This window comes from Canis lupus, chromosome 5 (genome assembly GCF_011100685.1).
Source record: "Canis lupus familiaris isolate Mischka breed German Shepherd chromosome 5, alternate assembly UU_Cfam_GSD_1.0, whole genome shotgun sequence".
In the NCBI taxonomy this organism is placed as follows: domain Eukaryota; kingdom Metazoa; phylum Chordata; class Mammalia; order Carnivora; family Canidae; genus Canis; species Canis lupus.
Genome location: NC_049226.1, coordinates 39,520,879 through 39,546,544, shown reverse-complemented (window position 1 = coordinate 39,546,544; position 25,666 = coordinate 39,520,879). Strand labels below are relative to the sequence as shown.

At 35.5% G+C, this 25,666-nt stretch overlaps 1 protein-coding gene across 6 annotated transcripts in view; it reads right to left on the bottom strand.

The window, feature by feature from the left end:
* Positions 1-2,066: 2,066 nt before the first annotated feature.
* Positions 2,067-25,666, bottom strand: part of ZNF624 (zinc finger protein 624) — a 43,104-nt gene continuing 19,504 nt past the window's right edge. For 2 of the 6 annotated variants that reach the window (XM_038536983.1, XM_038536984.1), the window contains 3 exons: positions 17,968-18,094; positions 17,150-17,245; positions 5,198-9,979 (listed from right to left, as the gene is read on the bottom strand). In XM_038536983.1, the coding sequence (XP_038392911.1) occupies positions 7,761-9,979; positions 17,150-17,245; positions 17,968-18,094 (2,442 nt within the window). In that variant the 3' untranslated portion in view covers positions 5,198-7,760. Of the gene's footprint in view, positions 5,097-5,197; positions 9,980-17,149; positions 17,246-17,967; positions 18,095-25,666 lie in introns of those variants that run through there. The other 4 variants (XR_005359568.1, XR_005359570.1, XM_038536985.1 and 1 more) reach the window with 4 other exon arrangements.

Sequence of the window (25,666 nt, the reverse complement as noted above, 5' to 3'; positions counted from 1 at the left end):
TTATTCCGGTAATAATCCCTGAAAAGGCTACTACAAGAATGGAAACATACAAAAAACAACATGGACAGACATAAAATCCTATATAAAAATTTAAAAATGGAAGTCAATAATATATTAAAAAGATAATATGCAATGCCTAAATGGAATCTATTCCAGGAGTGGAAGGCTGCCTTAATTTTCAAAAATCAATCCTTCGGATGAGCTTCAGAACATTATGCTACATGAAATAAGCCAGTCACCAAAGAACAAATATTTATATAAGGTACCAAACAAATTCACAAATAAAGAAAATAGAACAGTAGTTCTCAGGGGCTGAGGGGAGGGGGGATGGGAAGTTATTGTTTAATGGGTATTGAGTTTCAGCTTAGAAAGACGAAAAGGGTTTTGGAGATGGATGGTGGTGATGGTTGCACAGCAATATCCATGTATTTATAAATTTATTTTTTATTGGTGTTCAATTTGCCAACATATAGAATAATACCCAGTGCTCATCCCGTCAAGTGCCCACCTCAGTGCCCGTCACCCAGTCACCCCCACCCCGCCCACCTCCCCTTCCACCACCCCTAGTTCATTTCTCAGAGTTAGGAGTCTTTCATGTTCTGTCTCCCTTTCTGAATATCCATGTATCTAAATTTCACTGAACTGCACACTTAAAAATGGTTGACAGGATAAATTTTATGTTATGTGTATTTTACCACAATTTTTTAAGTGAAAAAAATCAATTCATATAATTCAACCACATTAACAGAATGAGAAAAGCCATATATATGGTCATCTCAATAGATGCAAAATATGTATTTGCTGAAATTCAACACCTTTTCATTATAACAAATCTCAGCAAAGTAGGATTTGAGGAAAACTTTCTTAATCTGTTAGAGATTACCTACAAACAAAATTACACCTCATATCACACCTAATGGTAAAATATTTAGGGTTTTCTTTTAGATTCTGGGGAAAAGGTAAGGATGTCTACAATCCCTACCTCTGGAGGTCTTTGCCAGTGCAAAAATGTGAGGAAAAAATGGTATAAAAATTGGGAAGGATGAAGTAAAGAATTTTACTTTTTTGCAGATGACATTTTGTATACAAAGTCCAATAAAATAAACTATTATAATTAACAAGTGAATTTATCAAGGCCAATGGATAGGTCAGTTTGTATTATAAAGTTTGTTCATTTCTTTGGGTGTGATATATATCCATTATATGTTAATATATAATACTATAGAATACATATATTATACCATATAAAATATAAAATATGTGTATCATTTAATACAGTTGTCCCCTGAACAATGTGGTTGTTAGGGGTACTGATGTTCCCCAGTAAAAAACCTACACATAACTTTTAACTCCCCAAGAACTTAACTAATAATAGTCTTTTATTGACCAGAAGCTTTGCTGATAAGATAAACTGTCATTTAACACATATTTTATATATTATATGCATTACATACTATATTCTTATAATAAAGCTAGAGACAATAAAGTGTTAATAAAATCATAAGGAAAAGAAAATACATTTTACAGAACTGTATGATAATTATTGATACTCTAAGTTTACATAGTCTGTTTACAAGATGAATTATCTGTCAGTACCTATATCATTACTGTCTTATGATACAAAATACTGTGGTGCTATATATATTACTTAGCAGTAGATCTCAGCAATGAAAAGATACTGTGAAAAAATGTACATTTATTTACAGGTATTACACATCACTCATTGAAAACAAAAAAAGGAGCAATATGATTGCTTTATGGTAGCCTAGTCTATATACCAATGAATAAATTGTTATAACATTTTTATGGCATACTATATTACAGTCATATTCATAATGCAGTATTGGAAACATTGTTAAATTTTTTGAAAAATTACTTACCTATGATGATAAACTGATAGGCAGTTTCTCCAGCAGGACTTTATCATTTCAGGAGTGATGGCTTCTACAGCTTTTTCCATAACAATAATGGCATCTTCAGTGGTGTAATTGTTCCAGACTTTTTTGATAATCTGTCAGGGCTCTCCCATCAATTTGATCATTCTTTCCATAGAGTACTATGTGAAATGAGAGTTAAAGGTCTTTATGACCCTGTGATCTAGAGGCTGAATTAGAGATACTGTGTGGGGCAAACAGACCACTTTGACACATTCGGTGTTGAACTCATGAGGTTCTGGGTGGGCAGGGACATTGTCCAGAACTTTAAAAGGCAGTTCCTTACTTGCAATGTATTTCCTGACTTCAGGGACAAAGCATTGTTGGAACCAATGGAAACAAAGTTTCTAAAAAACAGCGGGGGGGGGGCGGTTGGGGGTGGTGGTGGTTGTGGGGCATAGTTGGCAGTTCTTGTTGTCTAGGCTTTCTTGTATAGCCCAAAAGACTGGCAGCTGTTAAATAGCTTTTCAAGAGTTATCAGCTTTATAGAGAAGGGCAGCCTGAGACCAAAAACCCAACTACATTTGCACAAAATGGTAGCTAGCTTTATCCCTTGATGCCTTAAATTTTGGTACTTGCTGCTCTTCCTAATAAATGTCCTTTGTGGCAATTTTTTTTTCTTCTGGAATGAGGCACTTTTGTCTGCATTAAAACCTTTTTCAGACTGATAGTCTTTCTTCTTAATGATTTCCTTAATGGTGTCTGGGAACTAATTCGCTACCTCAAGGTGAGCAGAAGCTGCTTCTGTTGACATTTTAAAAGCCAAACCTCTAAAATTATCAAACCAGACATTGGTGGTATTAAATCCTCCAGCTTTAGATACTTCATCTTCTTTTTCTTTTACAGTTGCCATATAGACTTCACTTTTTCTCAAATCATATTAGTCTATAGGTATGCCTTACTTATAACAGTTCTGCACCTGCATAAAAGCTGCATTTTCAGTATAATAAAACAGTAGTTCATAAAAAGTGCAAAATTTTCATGCCTGCTCATTTAGTTAGCTGCAGTAATGGCTTCCTATTTTTTTTTTAAACAATGATCTTTATACTGGATTCATTTATCTTGAAATGGCAGGCAACAACTATAGACCTCAATCTATGGTACATATCAAGCAATTCAACTTCTTTCTTTTTCTTAAGATTTTATTGATTTATTCATGAGAGACACAGAGAGATTGGCAGAGACACAGGCAGAGGGAGAAGCAGGCTCCTTATGGGGAGCCCAATTCAGAACTTGATCCCAAGACCCTGGGATCATGCCCTGAGCCAAAGGCAGATGCTCAAACACTGAACTACCCAGGCGTCCCAATTATAATTTTTCTTATAATATCACAAATTCTCTGCTCCTAGGGAGCACTTCCATCATCATTAGTGGCATTTCATATGGATCCTGTGGTGTTATTTGAGGTTTATAGTATTTCATTAAACATGAAAAATATGTTAACTGTTGACGGGTGACTTTTTACTGTAATATACAATTTATCAGAGATGAACTGCTCCTTGATGATCAGTGTCACACAGCGTTTTAAGTGGACACAACACTTGAACTTAAGGCAAAAGCAACATGGCTACAAAATTATTATAGTACAGTATGTACTACAGTTAATTTTCATTTACTGCTGCATCTTTGTTTACATTTGTCTCAAGTGCAAATGGTGTCACGTATGCTCTGCTTGCTTGCATGCATAAGTTTTGACAAATTTTAACTTTTATAATAGGTTTGTGTATGTCTTATGGTAGTGATAGACTATTATCTACATAAATTTTGTGCATTCATGATATACTTTCCTTAAATTTTCAATATTTCTAGCCTACGTGGTTCACTGTTTTTCAAATTGTTGCAAATCTTCAGTAAGTTTTCCAATGTATTTATTGAAAAAAATCCGTGTATAAGTGGATCTGCACAGTTCAAACCTGTGTTGCTCAAGGATCAACTGTATATATTTGAAATATATTTGAAATTCAAATAAATTGAATATGTTGGTAGAAATCAGTAAACTAAATAACATTTATAACATCAAAACACTAAATACATAGGACTAACTTAACAAAAATGTTAAAAATTTCTACATTCAAAAAATACAAAAATTCCTGATTAAAAGATGTATGTAAATGAAAAGATGTAGCATGCTCATAGGCTGGATGTCTAATATTGTTAAAGTGTTCATTCTTCCAAAATTATATATTTGATGTAATGCCCATTAAAATATCAACTTTTTCAGTATGGAAGAATTGAAAAAAAAAAGATTAAAAAATATATGTGAAAATGTCAAGGACCTAAAATTGCAGTGACAATTTTGAACAAGAAAATTAGATGATGCATACCACCAGATGCCAAGATTTACTATAAATCTGTTTACACTAAGAACATTTGGTGTTAAATGGGATAACAGAATAGTTTAGAAATAGAGTCCCACATATTATCATCTGACTTATCATAAGAATATCACTACAACACAAGGGGGAGGGGAGAAAATGGTCTTTTCAATTAATGATGTCAAATACATTATGTATTTGTATGGAAAATAATAATTTAACCTCTACCCCACACCACACATAAAAATTAACTTTAGATGGATTATAGACCTAAAAGTGAAAAGTAAAACAGTGGACATACAGAAGAGAATGTAGGAAAATATCTTTATGACTTTGGATTGGGAAAAAATTTCTTAAACTGAGCACAGAAAACACTAATCATAAAAGTTGACCAGTTGTTCTTAATTAAAATTAAAGGCTTCTATTCATCAAAGGATATCATGAGAGAGTGAAAAGGCAAGCTGGAGATGGAGAGGTGATGTTTACAACACAAGTATCTAAAAAATACCTTGCACCCAGAATACAGAAAGAATCCTATAAATGAACAAAGAGTTTCCAATGAAAAAACATGGACCAAAGTCTCGAAAAGGCACTTCTCAAAAGAGGATATTCAAAAAGCCAATAAGCACCTAAAAGGAGATTCAGTATCATTAGTCACAAAGGAAATTCAAATTAAACCTATAATGAGATATTGCTACACACCAGAATCAGGTTTTTTCGCCTTTCCTCTCCATTGAAATTGCTCTAGTAAAGGTGGTCTCTGTCATCTCCATCCCCTAACCCTGTGGACACTCTTCAGTTATGTCATTTGAACTTGCTGACCATGCTCCTCTTGAAATGCTTGGCTCTAAGGCAGGAAAGAGAGTTTTACATATAGTGAGGGTTAGGAGGTAGAAAGGAGCAGTTAATAGAGTGGGCATCAAATCATGTCAACTCTTTAACAGCAGAGTCTCTTACGGGTAGTATTTCATGGTTTAACGCTCAAACTTTCCAATCAGAAACTGGTATATTACATCCAAAGGAGGAAAGTCTCTTGGTAATAGTTCATGTATTCCACTATTAAAATTCAATCAGAAATGGTCATTTTAAAGCATCAAATTATTAACTTGTAATGGAAGGTAGCTTGTATCTTTTTCCAATATCCCTATCCCAATATTAAATAGATACATATATTCTAACATTATGGGAGGGGTACTGGATTCTCTTTTCTTCAGCCTCCACTGAAACATAGCTCATTGTCTTGTCCTTTTTGGATATCAGGTCCATGGTCTGTTAGGGTTTTCTGGTATCAGGGCTGCAGCCTCTAGGTTCTCATTTCTGTTCTAGGACTCTTAGTATTTCCAGAACTTCAGACTTCATTTATGGACTTGGGTATCTTTGGCTGTCTCCCCTATAATCAATCCATCATGCAACATTCTGTGAGGGTGTACATGGAACTTTTCACCATTGTGACCTTTTTCTCAGTGCCATGTTGAAGGTGGAATTTCTCTTGAGGCTTACAAGCTTCTGGTCTATATCCTGGACACAAGTTCCAGATACCCTTGGATACTCTGAAATTACTTCCTTCTCCAAATGAAACCAAGAGGGTGGGGGGAATGAGGTGCTGGATAACTTCTTTGGAATCATCAGAACCATCAGAACCAATTCCCATGCTCTTAGATTCCCATGACTGTCCCTACCCTGACAATATATCAGGGTAATTCTTGGTACATAACAGGTATCCAATAAATTATTTCCACAAGTAAAATAGGCTTTTCCTGTTTATGTAAATATCACATGCTCATTGGAAAAAAACTTTTGAAATACAGAAAAGTGCAGAAGTCAGACAAACAAAAAATACTGGATACTCCACCAACTCTAAAACAATCATTAACTTTTTGAAGACCATCCTTTCATTCATGGTTCTCAAAAGTCTAAACAAATAGTTTTACATAGAGTTTTGTACCATACATGCTGCACTTACATTAAAAAAAATTCCAGTCTTTCCCCCCACTTCTCTCTCTACTCCTCTTTTCCCTCTCTTCAAGGTAACCAATAACAACAGCCTGGTATATATTCTTCTGGTATATATACTTGTTTCCATGCTCATCACAGACGCACATATATACATAAGTGGGTGTGATCATCAACAAAAATGAAATCTTGTACACATAAAGCTCTGTAATAAAGCAATTGGTTATCAAAAATTGTTAAGATACCTTCAGATCAATAGTGTAAATATAACTAATTTTAAAAATTACTCTCATGCTGTTCCAGAGTGGCTATATCACAACTTATTCAACCATTATCCCATTGTTTGGCATTCACTTTATCTCCACTTGATTTTCAACTTTGCCTCTGTAAATGACACTTCAACAAAACCTCTTATTGTGTGTATTTTTGTGTACTGATGATGTTATTTCTGTGGGGGCAGATTCCCAAAGTGAGACTGCTAGGCCAAAGTATTTTAATTTTAAAGTTAAAAAATTTTAAATATATACTACTGAATTGCTGGTGGAAATACAAGTTGATATAAATAACCTTTTTATGAGTTTTTTTTAAAAAATAAGAGTTGATATAACCTTTTTGTAAGAGGTTTTCCCCAAGTCCACTAGCAAAAGATCACTTCATTTCTGCCAACTCCATGAAGTGGAAGTTACGTCTTATTGGTTGTTTTAATTTGCATTTCCCTGAGTACTACTTAGGTTCATAACATTTTCAGAGATGAATGGCCATTTACTCTTCTATGATTAGCCATCTAGTCCAGACAGATTAGACTTTAATATAAAAAATAACCAAAATCTTAGAAACAAATTTAGGAGACTATTGTATAACCTAGGGATTAAGGAGAGCCTTTTAACTAAAAGAGCAAATTAACAATCTAAAAAGGAAAATATATAAATATCTCATTATGAAAAATTAAAATGTTAATTTCTTTTACTATATAAAAAAGCATAAAGACAATCACTAGATTAAAAAATTGGCAACACACATGACAAAGGATTAATATTTCAAATATATAAAAAGCACCTCCAGATTTATAAGAAAGACAAACCAATAGAAAACAGGCAAAAAATATATAGGTAATTCTTTGAAGATAACTTTTTAAGTGAATAAAGTATGAAACCTGGATGAAGACTTTCATTTGTCCATTATTTTTCTCTATTGTGAATTTTATTAGAACTAACATTTATATGATTGTATGCTTTACCACATTCTTATATTTCTAAAGTATCTTTTCCAAAAAAATTTGAGAAGAGCATGAGAGTACGAGCAGGGGGAGGGGCAGAGGGAGAAGCCGACTCCATGCTGAGCAGGGAGCCTGCTCTGGGGCTCAATCCCAGGACCCCGGGATCATGACCTGAGCCAAAGGCAGATGCTTAACTGACTGAGCTATCCAGGTGCTCCCTCTCAAGTATCTCTTAAGTGTGTATTTTCTGGTGATTTACACCTGGTTTTCCCACATTCATAAAAGACACAGTTTATGATTCTTCCTGTGGAGTTAGCATCTAGATGAATGATTTATTAATCTTTATATTAGCTGAGTTTCTCTTTGATGTATTCTTTGATGTACTGTAAGGCTTGAGCTACTCCTAAAGGCTTTTCCACATTCATTACATTTATAGGGTTTTTCTCCAGTATGCATCCTCAGATGTACAGTAAAGTCTGAGTTGGTTCTGAAGGCTTTTCCACATTCTTCACATTTATAGGGCCTTTCCCCAGTATGAATTCTCTGATGTAGAGTTAGCTGCGATAGAGTGATACAACCTTTGCCACATTCCTTACACGTATAGGGTTTTTCTCCAGTATGTGTTCTCCAATGCACTGTAAGGTATGAACCCCTCCTAAAGGCTTTTCCACAGACATCACATTTATAGGGTTTCTCTCCACTGTGAATCTTCTGATGTTCTGTGACATGTACCATCTGGCTAAATGCTTTCCCACAGTCATTACATTTAAATGGTTTTTCTCCAGTATGTGTTCTCTGATGGGTATTAAAGCCTGAGTTACTTGTGAAAACCTTCCCACACTCATTACATTTATAAGGTTTTTCTCCAGTATGCCTTCTTTGATGTACAGTAAGTTGTGATGTATTAGTGAAAGCTCTCTCACATTCATTACACTTATATGGTTTTTCTCCAGTATGGGTCCTTTGATGTACAATAAGGTATGACTTAGTCCTGAAAGATTTTTCACAATCATAGCATTTATAAGGTTTCACTCCAGTATGAATTTTCTGATGCTCTTTGAGATTTACCATTTTGGTAAATGCCCTCTCACAGTCAGTACATTTATATGGTTTCTCTCCAGTATGAATCCTCTGATGTACAGTTAAGTGTGACTTTATTCTGAAAGATTCCCCACATTCATTACATAGGTAAGGTTTCTCTTCAGTATGAATTCGCTGATGTATAATTAGGGATGAAGAACGCATGAAGGCCTTTCCACATTCATTACATTTATAAGGTTTCTCCCCTGTATGCATTCTGTGGTGTACAGTAAGGCATGAATAATTAATGAATGCTTTCCCACATTCATTACACTTATAAGGTTTTTCCCCTGTATGAATTCTTTGATGTTCTGTGAAATTTGCTATACGATTGAATGCTTTCCCACATTCATTACATTCATAGGGTTTTTCTCCAGTATGAGTTCTTATATGTACAATAAGGCTTGAATTACTTCTATAGGCTTTCCCACATTCATTACACCTAAAGGGTTTCTCTCCCGTATGAATTCTCTGATGGACATTAAAAATTGTGGTATTCTTGAAAGATTTCCCACACTCATTGCATTTATATGGTTTCTCTTCAGTATGGGTCTTCTGATGTACACTAAGATATGACTTATTCCTGAAGGCTTTCCCACAATCATTACATTTGTAGGGTTTCTCTCCATTGTGAGTTTCCTGATGTCTTGCAAGTTTTGACTTATCACTGAAGGCTTTCCCACATTCACTACATTTATAGGGTTTCTCTCCGGTTTGAATTCTCTGGTGTTGATTAAGGCGAGCACACTGGCTAAAAGATTTTCCACAGACATTGCATTGATAAGGTTTCTCCTTAGTATGAATTCTCTGATGCACCATAAGTGATGAAGAAGCAATGAAAGCTTTTCCACATTCATTACATTTATAGGGTTTTTCTCCAGTGTGAATTTTTTTATGTTGACTAAGATATGAAGGCTGGCTGAACATCTTCCCACATTCACTACATTCATAAGGTTTTTCCTTAGTGTGAGTTCTCTGATGTTGAATGAGTAATGATCTATAACGAAAGGACTTTTCACAAGTGCTACATTTATAGGGTTTTTCTCTATTGTTGTATTTTTTCCCTAAAGTAAGTTCTGAAGTAGGCCTTATGGCTTTGCTGCTTTCTGTATCCTTGCAAATTTTCTTCCCCAGATGGGGATCTGTAATCAAATCTAAATTCTCAGGGAAATCGTCATGTGTTTGGCATTTGCTGTGGAGTTCTTCTGTGATAACTCCTGCTTCAGGAAAAATAATAGATTCAAATCTAAAGCCTCTTTGACCAGAGGGAATTTTCTTGTGAGTAACTATTCTTTGATTCAAATGATTTTCCTGACTATTTTGCAATCTCAATATCCTTTCATTCCATTTCCATAATCCTCCCATTCTGGAGTTCCACAGACCATTCTCTGTGAGCTTATCTAGTATAGTCTCTTGTGATACATTTTCAGAAATATCCTCTGTTGATACAGCATTCTTGGTTGCAGGTATGGTCTCCAATTCTGGTGGGGGGGAAAGAGATAAATCAAATCAAATGATTTCTATTTCCTAAGTTAGGAAGATCTCAGTAAACAGGATAGTAAAAGGGAAACCTCAGCTGATAATGAATATAAAGTTTTAACTGCTTGCAAACTTGGCCTTATTTTCTAAGAAGAAAGAGGTAGGGTTGAGGGAGGCTGATTGAACCAAGAATCAAAGTAGTAAATTCAGAGATTTTCCCCTACTAAAAAAAATCATTTATGGTAACCCTCCTAGAATCCAAGTATCTCAAATACTTTTCTCATCCCCTTTACAGTTAATATTTTTTTCCAGACCACTCTTCATAAGTTGTGACTACTTCCTTGCTTCCCATTTACTCTACAAACCAGGTATTTGTTCCCAACCATACTTTCTATTTGTTCTCATTCTTTGCTAGATTTTTGTATGAGGGCTTTCTCAAATTTCCCTGTCAGATCAGCTTACTGAAGTCTTTGTATGTACTTTTATTTAAAAAAGATTTTATTTACTTATTCATGAGAGACACAGAGAGAGACAGAGAGAGGCAGAGACACAGGTAGAGGGAGAAGCAGGCTCCATGCAGGGAGCCTGATGTGGAACTCGATCCTGGATCTCCAGGATCAGGCCCGGGGCTGAAGGTGGCGCTTAACCGCTGAGCCACCCTGGCTGCCCTGTACTTTTTAATCAAACGTTTATGGAAAAAACATTTTGATTTTTCAGAAAGTATGCTGAACAGCAAATTAGTCAAAATTAATATTTAGTTACTAATATTTCAAATAGTGATTATCAATGATAGTTTTGCAACCTTTTTATGTTTTTTTTTCTGTATATTTTTTTAATTGGAATTCGATTTACCAACATACAGTATAACACCCAGTGCTCATCCTGTCCAGTGCCCCTCTCGGTGCCCGTCACCCAGTCCCCCCCGCCCACCTCCCTTTCCACTAATCCCTGTTCGTTTCCCAGAGTTAGGAGTCTCTCATTGACTTACTTCACTCAGCATAATACCCTCCAGTTCTATCCACGTTGAAACACATGGTGGGTATTCGTCGTTTACAACCTTTTTATGTCTTAACATTCCTGAAGGTCATGATCTCAGGGTCACATGATTGAACCCTTTGTTGAACTCCATGCTGAGTATGGAGTCTGCTTAAATTTCTCTCTTCCTCTCCCCTCCCTCCTGCACTCTATTTCTCTCTCTGTCAAATAAATAAATCTTTTTAAAAAAGAGAGAGAAAAAAGAAAAGAAAAAACTCAAGAGAAAAAAAAAAAACCATAATAGAAACAGACCTAAAAGGTATCCAGATAGTTGAGGTCTTAGACATAAGCTTAAAATAATCATGATTAGTACTCAAGAAAATAAGACCAATAATTTCACCAAATAATTGAAAAGTGTAAAATAACTAAATGGTAATTCTAAACTGGAAAGTAAGAATTCAAAAACTAAAAGCACAGTAGGTATGACACGGGAGTGTCAACAGAATGGAAAATAGGTCAGTAGAAAATATGCATATGAAGTACAGAATGATGAAAAACTTGAAAAATTATTTTAAAAATATTAGAGACATATAGGATAGCATGAAAAGGTCTATCACAGGTGTAAAAGTCCCAGAAGTCTAGAAAGAGAAGTGAGACAGAATGAGATGAAATCAAATTCAAAGACATAACACCAAGCATTTTCCAAAACAGATAAAAAATACCAAGCCACATATGTTAGGAGCCAAATGAATTCCAAGTAGGAGAAATACAAAGTAAATATAGAAGAAACTAAAAGATTTCCATCAAGGAGCAACAATCAGATCACAGGTTGCAAACTACAGCCAAATCTGTTCTACTACATGTTTTTGTATTACCAGTGAGATAAGAATACACATTTTTAAATGGTTGAAAAATATACTAAAAGGATAATATGTTGTGACATACTAAAATTATATGGACTTCAAGTTTTATTGTCCATAAAGGTTTTAGTGGAATATAATCACATTCTTTGGGGACACCTGGGTGGCTTGGTGGTTAAGTGTCTGCCTTTGGCCCAGGGAGTGATCCTGGAGTCTCAGAATCGAGTCCCACATCAGGCTCCCTGCATGGAGCCTGCTCCTCCTTCTGCCTATGTCTCTGCCTCTCTCTCTCTCTGTCTCTCATGAATAAATAAATAAAATCTTAAAAAATCACATTCGTTGGCTAGTATTTTGTCTTTGGATGCTTTTGTGCTTATAATTGCTAAATGGAATAGTTGTGACAGACCTACCATGTTTCCACAAAGCCTAAAATATCTACTGTCTTACCTTTTACAGAAAAGATTTTCTGACTCCTGAATTAAACAGATGGTTGACTTGTCAACAGATTTTATGTAAGACAAAAAACAACGGAATGATACTTTTGAAATACTGAAAGAATATAACACAAACCTAGAAGTCAAACTTGCCAAAATATTATTCAAAAATGAAGATTAAAAATATTTTTAGATGAAAAGAAAAATGGAGAGAATATGATACTGGCAGATGCAAATAAAGTTAAATATTAGAGGGTATTCTTTAAGCAGAAGAAAAATAATCCTAAGGAGAAGCTTAGAAAAGAAGAAAAAAATGAAGAGAAAGTTTGGGCAAAAAAATCTAAATGAATGTTGACTGCATAGAACATAGTCTAAGAGATACGACATATAGATAGGATTAAAATACGTAATTCAACAGATAGGATTAAAATACATAATTTCAACAACATATAAATTAGGTTCAATAAGTTGTTCTAAGATCCTAGTGTTGTTTGGGAAAAGAGAAAATCTAAGACTGCTGTATCAATGATGAATGCTTTAATCGCAAAGTTAAACCACTATGCAAATAATTTTAGAAATTTATGATTACCAAGTGATTAGAGGGGGACATAAAAAAATAAAAGATAATAAAACTAAATGCATGAATGGGGAAGAAGAAAACATGGAACAGGCAAGACACTTTCAAAGTTAGATGACAGATTTAAACATTATGTAACTATATTATGTAAATATGAACTAAATACTCTGAAAGATATGGACTGTCTCTCAGGTTATTTAGAAGTAATTTTGTACCATCTGGGTTACAAACAAAATCTGTTTAAAACAAAAATCTAACAACTGTTTAAAGCAAAAATCTAATAATAATATGCTACTTATAAGAGAAAAAAGATAAAAAGATACAAGGATACATAAAAGATGACAGTGAACAGAACTAAAATGAGGTACCATATAAACAATAACTTAAAGAAAGGTGCTACAGTGTTACTAGTACAAGGCAGAATAGACTTTAGGGCAAAAGCCATGGGACGCCTGGGTGGCTTAGCGGCTGAGCGTCTGCCTTTGGCCCAGGGCATGATCTTGGAGTCCTGGGGTCTAGTCCCACATCAAACTCCCTGCATGGAGCCTGCTTCTCCCTCTGCCTATGTCTCTGCCTCTCTCTCTCTGTATCTCATAAATAAATAAATAAAATCTTTTAAAAAAATAAGGCAAAAACCATTATGGAGATAAAGAAGACACTTCAGAGGAATAAAAGGTCCAATTCAACAGAAAGATATAACAGTTATAACTTCGTATTTACCTAATAACACAGCCTCAAAATACATAAAGCAAAAATGAAAGTAACGAAAACAAGGAAGAGACCAATCTACAGTCTTACTGCAAAACATTAAAAAAATATTTTTCAATAACTGACAGAATAAGCTGACAATAAGTATATATTTTAGCAACCTAAAGAACTTGATACATCTAGGGTGCCTGGGTGGCTCAATCAGCTAAGCCTCTGACTCTTGATTTTGGCTCAAGTCATGATCTTGGGGTCGTGAGACTGAGCCCTGCATAGGGCTCCATGCCAGGTGCAGTCTGCTTGCGATTCTTTCCTTCTTCCTCCATTCCTCCCCGTGCTTGCATGGTCTCTCTCAAATAAATAAAGAAAACCTTAAAACAAAAACTTGATATATGTAAAACTGCACTCTATAATATTTATAGGATACACAAGTGCACACAAAATGTCTTCAAAAATTGTCCATGTGGTGAAGCAAAGTTTAAATTTATAAAGACTGAAATCATACACAGCATCTCTGACCACAGGAAAAATTAAGATAGCAAGATTACTAGAAAATCCCCAGATGGTACAGAATTAAGAAAAATACTTCTAAATAACATGAGGGACAAAGACATCATGATGGAAATTATCAAATGCTTTGAGCTCAATAATTTTGAAGTTGTTACATAAAAAAAGTGTGATACAGGTTTATTTTTTGCTTATTGTTGTTATTTATTTATTTATTTATTTTTGGTCATTTATGGGGTGTGATGTGGTCTAGATTGCTTTGAATGAGTTATAAAAAAAGAATGGCTGAAAATCAAATGATATAACTTCCTGATATCCAACTCAGGAAGTTAAAAAAGATCAGCAAATTAAATGCTAAAAAAGGTTAAAAAGAAAATAAAGAGAAGAAAGTAATGATATAGAAATCAGAGGTAAAAAAAGGTTATTTATTTTACTTTTTAAGATTTTATTTATTTATTTATTTATTCATTCATTCATTCATTCATTCATGAAAGACAGAGAGAGAGAGAGAGAGAGGCAGAGACATCGGCAGAGGGAAAAGCAAGCTCCATGCAGGAAGCCCGATGTGGGACTCTATCCTGGGACTCCAGGATGGCACCCTGTGACAAAGGCAGGTGCTAAACCGCTGAGCCACCCAGGTCCCCAAAAAAGATTCTTTAAAAGCTAAATAAGATTGACAAGCCCTAGGCAAGACTGATTAAGATAAAAGAGAGAAAAAAAAATCAATGGAGGAATGAAAACAGAGACATCACTTCAGATCCATACAGACACTTAAAAGAGAGGATAGGTAGTATGCCATTAATTTAAATTTTAGATAAAATGGATCAATTGCCAGATAAACATAATTTACTAAACTGAAACAACAAAAAATATTAATAGTCCTATTAACAACAGAAAGAACAGAAGCTATAAACAAGTTCCAAAATAAAAGCATAAGGCCAACATGGCTTCTACAGCGAAATCTATGTATCTTAAAATATGTATCTTTCCGTCTCTCACAACTCTTTCTTCTCCTCAATATAAACTGATGGCTTTGCTTCATATTTTACTTTCAATTCAGAAGCTATTATAATAGAATGCCTTGATCTTCCCACCATTGGTTGACCTATTATCTGCACCCACGTTCTCCACCTTTCCTAGGGTTATAGCGAAGTGGCCTCTCTGCTAATCAATGGTGAATCTTTCCTTTTCCTTTCTTGAGTTTATTCCGTTTAACCTTCTTACACACTTTAGTTTTAGTTCTTTAGTGATCCCATCTTGGTCTTGCAATGTCAATTTCTGCCTCTCCATTGTGGCATCATTCTTATCAGCACTCAAATATGCCATAAAAACTCCCATTTCAAATATAAAACAAAAGAGTTTTGTTCTTCATTGCATACTTTCCTGTAGCTACTGCCCCATTTGTCTTTCCCTCTTCATGGGGGTGGGGAGCCTTCTCTAAAGAGTCCTCTAAAACTGTCTCCAATGCCTACTTTTCATTCACTCTCTTAAATATATAATATTTTCAACATTCAATGTTAATGAAAAGGACTGAAGATGATACAAATGAATTTAAACATACTTCATGTTCATGGACTGGAAGAACCAATATTGTTAAAATGTCCATACTGCCCAAAGCAATCTACAGATTCAATGTAATTGCTATCAAAATACCAACAACATATTTCATAGAATTAGAACAAATAGTCCTAAAATTTGTATGGAACCACAGAAGACCCCAAATAGCCAAAGCAATCTTAAAGAAGAACAGGGATGCCTGGGTTGCTCAGTCAGATAAGTGTCTGACTCTTGATTTCAACTGTCATGATCTCCATCCTCTTTCTTAAAAAAAAAAAAAAAAAAAAAAAGAGAGAACAAAGCTGGGAGTTTCACAACTCAGATTTCATGATATATTACAATGTGGCAATAATCAAAACAGTATGGCACTGGCTCAAAAATAGATTGGGCAGCCCCGGTGGCTCAGCGGTTTAGCGCCGCCTTCGACCCGGGGCATGACCCTGGGGACCCGGGATCGGGTTCCGCATTGGGCTCCCTCCATGCGGCCTGCTTCTCCCTCTGCCTGTGTCTCTGCCTCTCTCTCTCTCTCTCTGTGTCTCTCATGAATAAATAAATAAAATATTTTAAAAAATGGGTAGAAGACATGAAAAGACATTCTTCTGAAGACATACAGAATGGCCAACAGAGACAGGGTAAGATGCTCAACATCACTACTTATCAGGGAAATGCAAATTAAAACCACAATGAGGTATCACCTCATACGTGTCAGAAAGGCTGAAATAAAAATACAAAAAATTAAAAATGTTGGTGAGTATGTGAAGTAAAAGGAACCCTCGTGCACTGTTGGTGGGGATGTAAATTGGTGCAGCCATTGAGGAAAACTATAGAGATTCCTCAAAAAATTAAAAACAATTATCATATGATCCAGTAATTCCATTTCTGGGTATTTACCCAAATAAAACAAAAACACTAATTTGAAAGGATACATGTACCCCTATGTTTATTGCAGCATTATTTACAATAGCTGAGATATAGAAGCCACCTAAGTGTCCGGTGACAGGTGAATGGATAAAGAGGTGGTATGTATATACAGGAGAATATTACTTGGCCACAATCAAGAATGAAATCTTGCCATTTGCAACAACATGGATGGCACTGGAGGGTCTTATGCTAAGTGAAATAAGTCAGTCTGAATGTAATATAGAAAACAAAGCAAATGAACAAAGAAAAAAAGATTAAAAAACCCCTGGACTCTTAAATAGAACTGGTGGTAATCAGTGAGGAGGTAGGTGAAGGATGGGTGAAATAGGTGAGGGGGATTAAGAGTACACTTATCTTTTTTTTAAAGATTTTATTTATGCATGTTTGAATGAAAGACTAATTATGAAGATCATGTCCTCAAGAAAGCAAAGTAGGATGGAATGGGAATCAAAAGTAGAGAATAGAGAGAGGAGAAGCAACAGGAGAAGGAAAACAGATGAGAGAGCAAGGGAGGGAGTGAATTTTTCTGAGATAGTTTTGAACAAGGATACTCCTCAAAATATTTCAGATGTTTTGCTCCATCCATAACCTATGAACTTGAAATAAATCCAGTCCTCCTGGTTCTTATTAACTCACCTGGATAAGGGGTTCTTGCAAGTTCTCTTACTACCACCCATGGTCCTTTTCCATCCTCCAAATGAGATATCATGTCTGGTTTGGAAACTGCAAGGCCTGTGCAGATAAAAATCAGTAAGACTTGACTGTGTCTGAGTAAGAACTATTGCCAAATTCAGTCTCAGCTTTTAATCTTCTGTGCAGAGTGGCTATTTTTGGGAAGTTCTAGAGATACACTGTCTAATACAGTTGTCAACAGCCCAATGAGGCTATTTAAATTAGTTAAAACTTTATAAAATTTAAAATTCAGTTCTTCAGTTGGACTAGCCAGATTTCAAGTTGTCAGTAGCCTCAAGGGGGGCTAGTGCCTGCCATATTGGACAGCATAGATACAGAACGTTCACAGTACAGCAGACATTCTATTGTATGGTGGTGTTACAGACGATTACAGAGGAGCTCAACACTATGACCGCAGGTCTTCTAGGATAATAGATCATCGGAATAATCTGAGTTTAGAAAGAAAACGAACACATTTGTCCTTTTCTTTCTGGAGGTACTTATAACTCCCATTTGTAAAAGTGATCAGAAAAAACTTTAGTCCTAAATGTGGTGGACTGTTAACGATCTCCAAGATTCCAATGAAATATGTATTTCTTACTCTACAATGGGTGGGCCACTTAATTAAGAGCAAGGGATAGCATGACTCCCAACAACATACACCTAAAAAGAGATTTTAATGCCTGAACTCTAACCCCAAGCTCAGTTAAGTACTTTAGAGGCTCTAGATCTTCAGCAAACCTGCTCAAATGGATAGATATATGGACACAAGTTATTCTTACCCAGGGAGGCAAGATTCCTATAATTCTCTAGCATCACGTCCTTGTGTAGGTTCCTCTGTGAAGGGTCCATCAACCTCCACTCTTCTAATGTGAAGTCTATAGCCACATCTTTAAATGTCACAGAATCCTAAAATAAATACACTGTGATCACCCAGGGACTATATACAATGAGACCTGTTGGGCAGAATAATACTTATAAAGCTGGAGGAATACTCCAGAAATCAGAATCATCAAATGACCACAGAAGTCAATCAGTTCAACTCTTTATGGATGAATGAATCCCTCCAGTGATAAGAACTTAAAACCATAAGAGAAAGCCTATTCCATTTCCTGAGTTTTACTTGAAGTAGGATTCTCTTTTCAGACTAATTCAAATCTGGCTTTCTCTAACTTTGAAATACTGGTCTTCCTATATTATCAGGAGTCAAAGAGCATGGTTTCTTCCTTCGCTAGAAAGTCTTAACATTTGGTAATAGCTAGTAGTTTCTACCCAAATCATCCTTTCTCCCTCAAACTGGCTTATCTATAATATCTGCTCTTCCTCAGTTCCAAATCTACAGAACATGACTTAATAGAAAATACAGTTTATCCTTCAGATTGTAGATAAAGGATATTGTAATCTCTGTCTTTGAGCAAGAAAAATAAGAAATCATAGGGACTTTGGAGAACTTCTTTGGTCAAGATATGAATTATATATGAGCTTGTATAATAAAATATAAGAATGAGCCATAAAATTTTTTAGTGGTTACCTGTTAGAGGAAAGAGGGAGTAGAGAGAAAGGAGAAGACTGGAATTAGAAGCTAGACTCTTTTGGATATTTCTTATTCTGTGGATTTTAGTTTTGAGCCATGTAAATATGTTATAAAAGAAAAATTAAAATAAAAAGTCATCCCTAAAAATTAAAAGGAAAATGAAACCAGGTTTGAGCATAGGCATTCATCAAAGATGAAATATTTTAAGTGACTTTATAACATAACAATTTTGTGTATTTTCTTTGTGAAACATGCCCCCAAAAGAAAAAGAACTGCAAAAAAACAAAAACTATGTTTTCAATGAATAATCATACTGTTGGTGGTAGTGATAAAAATGCTATTTTGTAACTGCTGTGCCTGTAGTGTTTGATAAGGCAAATTAGTATATCAATGCCACTGAGATCAAATAAATTTGGCAGGAAGAATAAGATATAAATAAGATATAAATGCAATATTGATGAGATTATATAATAACTCCACAGATCCAAATTTGAATTGGAAGTATCAGTATAAACTCATTAATTATTTAAGGGAAAAAAATGAATTTTCTAGTTTCATCCATGGAAAAGGCCAAAAAAGAAAAACAATAATTAGTAAGGTAACACTATGCAAGCTAGACTATAGCCTCTAATTATTACTTTTCACTAAAAGGAATCAGGGCCTGGAACATTCTGTGATACCAAAAGGCAAGGAAGCTATCAAAGACTACTAAGATCATACCTAAGACATAAGAGACAACTTAAAGAGGCTCCCACTAGTTAATAATAATGGGACAATTTGAACATCAGTGAGGATAATAAATACAATGGGTTTCAGAAACACACATTTAAATTCATGATTTCATAATACTACTATAAAAATACTCATTGATTTTATTTTTTAAGAGGATGCCTGGAAACTAGTAAATAAACAGAGTTAACCTTTTGTCCTTTTCCTATGTAAAATATATAGGGCTTGTATAGTAATCAAGTGTCATCACATAGTTGAGAGAGATTTCTCTTTAAGGAAGGATTCCAGCTAATACATGAAAAGAATTAAAAAAATTAGAATATCATCATTTTGCAATCTCTAATGAATTAAAGAGTCATCAATAGCTGCTAATATATCAAAGAGGCCTCAACTAGGCATTATGTGCCTTCTGGTGGTACATATCAGATACATAAAATACTACTGCCAAAAACAAGTGAAATAATATTATTTAGCCTAATATATGTGTAATATTATAATGTGAACATACACTCAATGTAAAAATTATTAATGAGGCACTATCTTTTGTACTAAGTCTTTGAAATATGATGTGCATTTTAAATTTACAGTGCATCTCAGTTTGGACTATAGTTACATATCCAGTGCTCAAGAGCCATATGTAGCTAGTGGCTACTATATTGGACAACACAGCTTGAAACTACAAATAACTTGGTTTCTTCAATGAATTATTACAACGGGAAAAAAAGAGGGAGGGGGAAAACTTTAGCTTAAAAGTGACCTAAGAGACAATACTAACTAATCGTAACATAAGAATCAACTGGTGAAACAAATACCAAGTCAACATTTGTTGATATTAAGACTTTCCACTGGGATCCCTGGGTGGCGCAGCGGTTTGGCGCCTGCCTTTGGCCCAGGGCGCGATCCTGGAGACCCGGGATCGAATCCCACGTCGGGCTCCCGGTGCATGGAGCCTGCTTCTCCCTCTGCCTGTGTCTCTGCCTCTCTCTCTCTCTCTGTGACTATAATAAATAAATAAAAATTAAAAAAAAAAAAAAAAGAAACTTATAAAAAAAAAAAAAGACTTTCCACTGATTTTTTAGCTGAAACCATGGCAATATATTTTACATTAAAAAATATGTTATAGATATATAATGAGATATTTATAGATGAAATCATATAATGTCTTGTACAGATTCAAAATAATTAATGAGAGTGTAAGATTACAAATGAAATATGATTGGGACTCCTGGGTGGCTCAGCAGCTGAGCATCTATCTGCCTTTGGCTCAGGGTGTGATTCTGGAATTCCGGGATCAAGTCTCACATTGGGCTTCCTGCATGGAGCCTGCTTCTCCCTCTGCCTGTGTCTCTGCCTCTCTGTGTCTCTCATGAATAAATAAATAAAATCTTAAAAAAAACCTAAATGAAATATGATTACCCAGGGGCTGATAATTGCTGAATATAGGCATTAGGTACAAAGGGATTCATGAAACTACTCTTTCCTTTTGTATACCTATAGTGCATATTTATCAGGTATGATCTAACAGCTTGTTATGTAATGACAAGGTGCTAATAAGAAAAGTGAGGCATCTTCCACATCTTGCCCAAGTTCTCAGAAAAGGTAAAGTGTAGGTTCAAATTCAGTTTGGTTCCAGAATTCAAACTCATAATCACTAACTCTATGACTTAGTAAACTAAAAATCCTAATTAGCTGACTAGGCAGGCAAAGGTCTCAAGTTATAGTATACTTGGCTAAGATTTGCTCTATAGCATGAGAGACAGATTTCCTCTGGGGTGTTTTCCTGTCATATAGATATGTATGCTTGTCAGATTGCTTAAACCTTTTAATCTATTTGTACCTGAAAGTTCATGAAGCAAACTTTCATTCTGCTAAGAATAAAATATGGCTAATATGGGAGATAATGACAGTACATAAACTTTACTGTTAATCACTTCTCATGTCACTCATATTATAATGAAGTTATAATGAAGTTATAAGTTACTGGGTTTTATTTTCTTTTTCCATCAAGAGCTAAGTCTCAGGAAAAACATAAGAAGGCTGTCAGCTCTTACCTTTGGCTTACCTTGAAGGTCTGTGCAAGCAAGAGTTATAAACTGCCTACTTAAGGCTAGGAATAGAAGGTATGCCTACCACATACAAAAACCTCTTGGCAAATGCTAGAAGACTTGCTGGTTTAAGGCATTTAAGGGAATCTTTTTTTTTTTTTTTTAAGATTTTATTTATTTATTCATGAGAGACACACAGAGAGAGGCAGAGGGAGAAAGAAGCTGGCTTCCTGTGGGGAGCCTGATGCAGGACTTGATCCCAGGACCCTGTGATCACATCTTGAGCTGAAGGCAGATGCTAAACTGCTGAGCCACCGAGACATCCCTTAAGGGAATCTATGTCCAGTCATTAATCACTATGTTGACCAAGCAGAGATTTCAGAGAATGTATATGACAAAGAATACAAATGTGATTGAATTAGTCCAGAAAAGTCCCTAAATAAACAAAGCACAGCAGTAGCAGCAAGAACAAACCTTGGGGAATGTTGAATCTGATTTCCAGAGTTGCCGCATTGTTTTATTTAAAATATTTGTCCTGAGAAAAAGTTTCAACATACATAAAGAAACAAGAAAGCATGGGACAGAGTTAAAAAACAGTCAATGGAAAGTGTCCTTAAAGAAGTCAAGAAGTTGTATTTACTAAATGAGTACATTAAATGAGTATTACAAACATATTCAAAAACCTAAAGAAAAACAAATCTAAAGAATGAGACAAAATTGTGAAAATGGTATCTCACTAAATAGAAATTCCATAGTTTTTCATAATTGAAAAAAAATCCACTAGAGAGCTTTAGTGAAACAGCAATTGAGCAGCAGTATATTCTGAATGTTTGTGTATCCTTTTCCTCCACCCCATGCACCGATGCATATGCTGAAATCATAATGCCCAATGTGATGACATTAGGCAGTGGGGGCCTCTGGGTGATGCTTAAGTCAGGAGGGTGCCCTCATGAATGGGATTAGTGCCTTATAAAAGTGGCTCCAGAGAGATCCCTAGCTCCTTCTGCTGACAATACAATGAGACTGTGACCCAAAAGAGAGCCTTTATCTGGGCCACACTGGCACCCTGGTTTCAGACATCCAGTCTCTAGAAATATGATAAGTAAATTTCTGTTGTTTACAAGCCACCCAGTCTGTTGCATTTGTCTAAAGAAGTCCAAACAGACTAAAATAATCAGGCAAAAAAAAAAAATTGGTGAACTTTAAAATAGATAAAATGAGATTATCTAGACTGAGGAACACAGCAAAAAAAGAATGAAAAAAGTTAACATAATGGCAAAGATCTGTGGGACAATGAGAATAACAATATATGCATAATGGGAGTCCACAAAGGAGAGGGGAGAAAGAGGCAGATAGAATATTTAAATAAGGGGATCCCTGGGTGGCGCAGCGGTTTAGTGCCTGCCTTTGGCCCGGGGCGCGATCCTGGAGACCCGGGATCGAATCCCACGTCGGGCTCCCGGTGCATGGAGCCTGCTTCTCCCTCTGCCTGTGTCTCTGCCTCTCTCTCTCTGTGTGGCTATCATAAAATAAAAAATTAAAAAAAAAATAAATAAGTAATGGCTGGGGTGCCTGAGTGGCTTAGTCTGTTGAGTGCCTTCAGCTCAGCTTGTGATCTGAAGATCCTGGGACACAGCCCAGGATTGTACTTCTTGCTCAGTGGGGAGCATGTTTTCTCCTCTCCCTCTGCCCCTCCCCCCCACTCATGGTCTCTCGCTCTCTCTCTCTCAAATAAATAAAAAAAATTTTTAAAATTATGGTCAAAAAACTCCTCAAATTTGATGATCATTAATTGAGAAGAAGCTCAAGGAACACCAAGTAAAATAAAATCAGAGACACATGCCTAGATATGTCATAGTCAAAATGATGAAAAACAAAGAGAATCTTGAAAGCAGCAAAACAAACGGGACACCTTATATACAAGGGATCCTCAGTAACAATGTCAGTTGACTTCTAATCAGAAATCAATAAAGGTAGAAGGTTGTGTTATGACATATTCAGAATGCTGAAAGAAAAAAGTCAACAAAGAATTCTATAGCCAGAAACACTATCCTTCAAAAATGATATACAAAAAATGAGAGAGTTCATTGTTAGCACATCTGGCCCATAGTAAATTCTAAACATTATCTTTCAAGTAAAATGAAAGGACATTAGACAGTAACACAAGTCCACATAAAGAACTAACAAACACCAGTAAACATAACTTTGCAGACAATATAAATGTATTTTTATCTATATAACTTTTTCTTTTACTTTATTTTATTTTTTTAAAAGATTTACTTACTTGAGAGAGCACGGATGTGGGGGAAGGAGAGGTTGAGGGAGGGAGAAAGAGAATCTTAAGCAGACTCCCCACTGAGCATGCCATCTCACGACCCTCAGATCATGACCTAAGCTGAAATCCAGAGTTGGACCTTAACCAACTGAGCCACCTAGGCACCTTTCTTCTTATTTCAAAAGACAATTGCACGGGCAGCCCAGGTGGCTCAGCAGTTTGGTGCCGCCTTCAGCCGAGGGTGTGGTCCTAGAGACCTGGGATCAAGTCCCACATCAGGCTCCCTTCATGGAGCCTGCTTGTCCCTCTGCCTGTATCTGTGCCTCTCTCTCTCTCTCCCTTTCATGAATAAATGGATAAAATCTTTAAAAAAAAAAAAAGACAACTGCATAAAACAATAATCATAAAATTGTGTTAATGGCCTTATAAGGTATAAAAAGGTATAATTTGTTTTTGATTTCTTTAAAAAGATTTATTTATTTGAGAGAGAGAGAGTGTGCATGTACAATGCATGCAGAGGTGGGAGAAGGCAGGGGAAAGAGCAGATGGAGAGGGAGAAAGAAACTCAAGTAGATCCATGCTGATCACAGAGCGTGACCAGGGTCTGGATCTTATGACTCTGAGATCACTATCTGAGCCAAAACAGTCAGATGCTTAATCAACTGTACTATCTAGGTGCCCCTGTTTTTAATTTTTTTTTTTAAGATTTTATTTGTAAATAGTTGCTGTACCCAATGTGGGGCTTGAACTCACAACTCTGAGATCAAGAGTCACATGGTCTATTGAGCCCAACAGCACCCTTAAAAGGTATAATTTGTATGACAATAAGAGTATATAGGAGATCGAGGGAATGAAGCTATATTGGAGCAAAGACTTATATACTATTAAATTGTCATTAATCTGAAATACATAGTTTTATGTCAAGATGTTAATTGTAATCCCCAGGGAAAGAATTAAGATAAAAATAAACAAGTATTAAAAAGATAAAGGAATCAAATGGGATACTACAAAATATCTAACAAAAACAAAACAATAAAGGAAAAGGAAATTTTAAAAAGTGGTAAGACATAGAAAAAACAAATAGCAAAAAGGAGGACATCAAATCCTACCTTATCTGTCATTAAATTAAAAGTAATAAACCAAACACTCTAATCAAAAGGCAGAGATTGGCAGAAGGGAGTTTTCTTAAAGTGATACAAATAAATGCTATCTGCAGAAGACACACTTTATTTTTTATTTTTTTAAAGATTTTATTTATTTATTCATGACAGTCACACAGAGAGAGACAGAGAGGCAGAGACACAGGCAGAGGGAGAATCAGGCTCCATGTAGGGAGCCCGACGTGGGATTCGATCCCGGGTCTCCAGGATCGCGCCCCGGGCCAGAGGCAGGCGCCAAACCGCTGCGCCACCCAGGGATCCCAAGACACACTTTAAAGCCAAAGACACAAATAGGTTGAATGTAAAAGATGGAAAAAACATACTATGTAAACAGTACACAAAAGAGAGCTAGATTAGCTGTATTACTAACAGACAAAATAGACAAAAATTATTCTTAGAAGCAAACAAAGGTATTTTTTAATGATAAACTGTTAATTTATCAGTAAGACAGAAAAAACTTAAACATATATTCACTTAAAAGAATCTCAAAATACAAGAACCAAAATTTATAGAATTGAAGAAACAAAAAGATAATTCAAAAATAGAGACTTCAATACTGGATAGAACAACAAGGCAGAAGATCAACAAGGAAACATGATTTGAACAGACATCTTTAGAACACGGAGGTACCCAGTAATAGCAGAACATATATTCTTCTCAAGTGTACATGGAATATTCTCTAAGATTGACCATATGTGAGGTAACAAGAGAAATCTTAATAAATTTTAAAAGATGGGA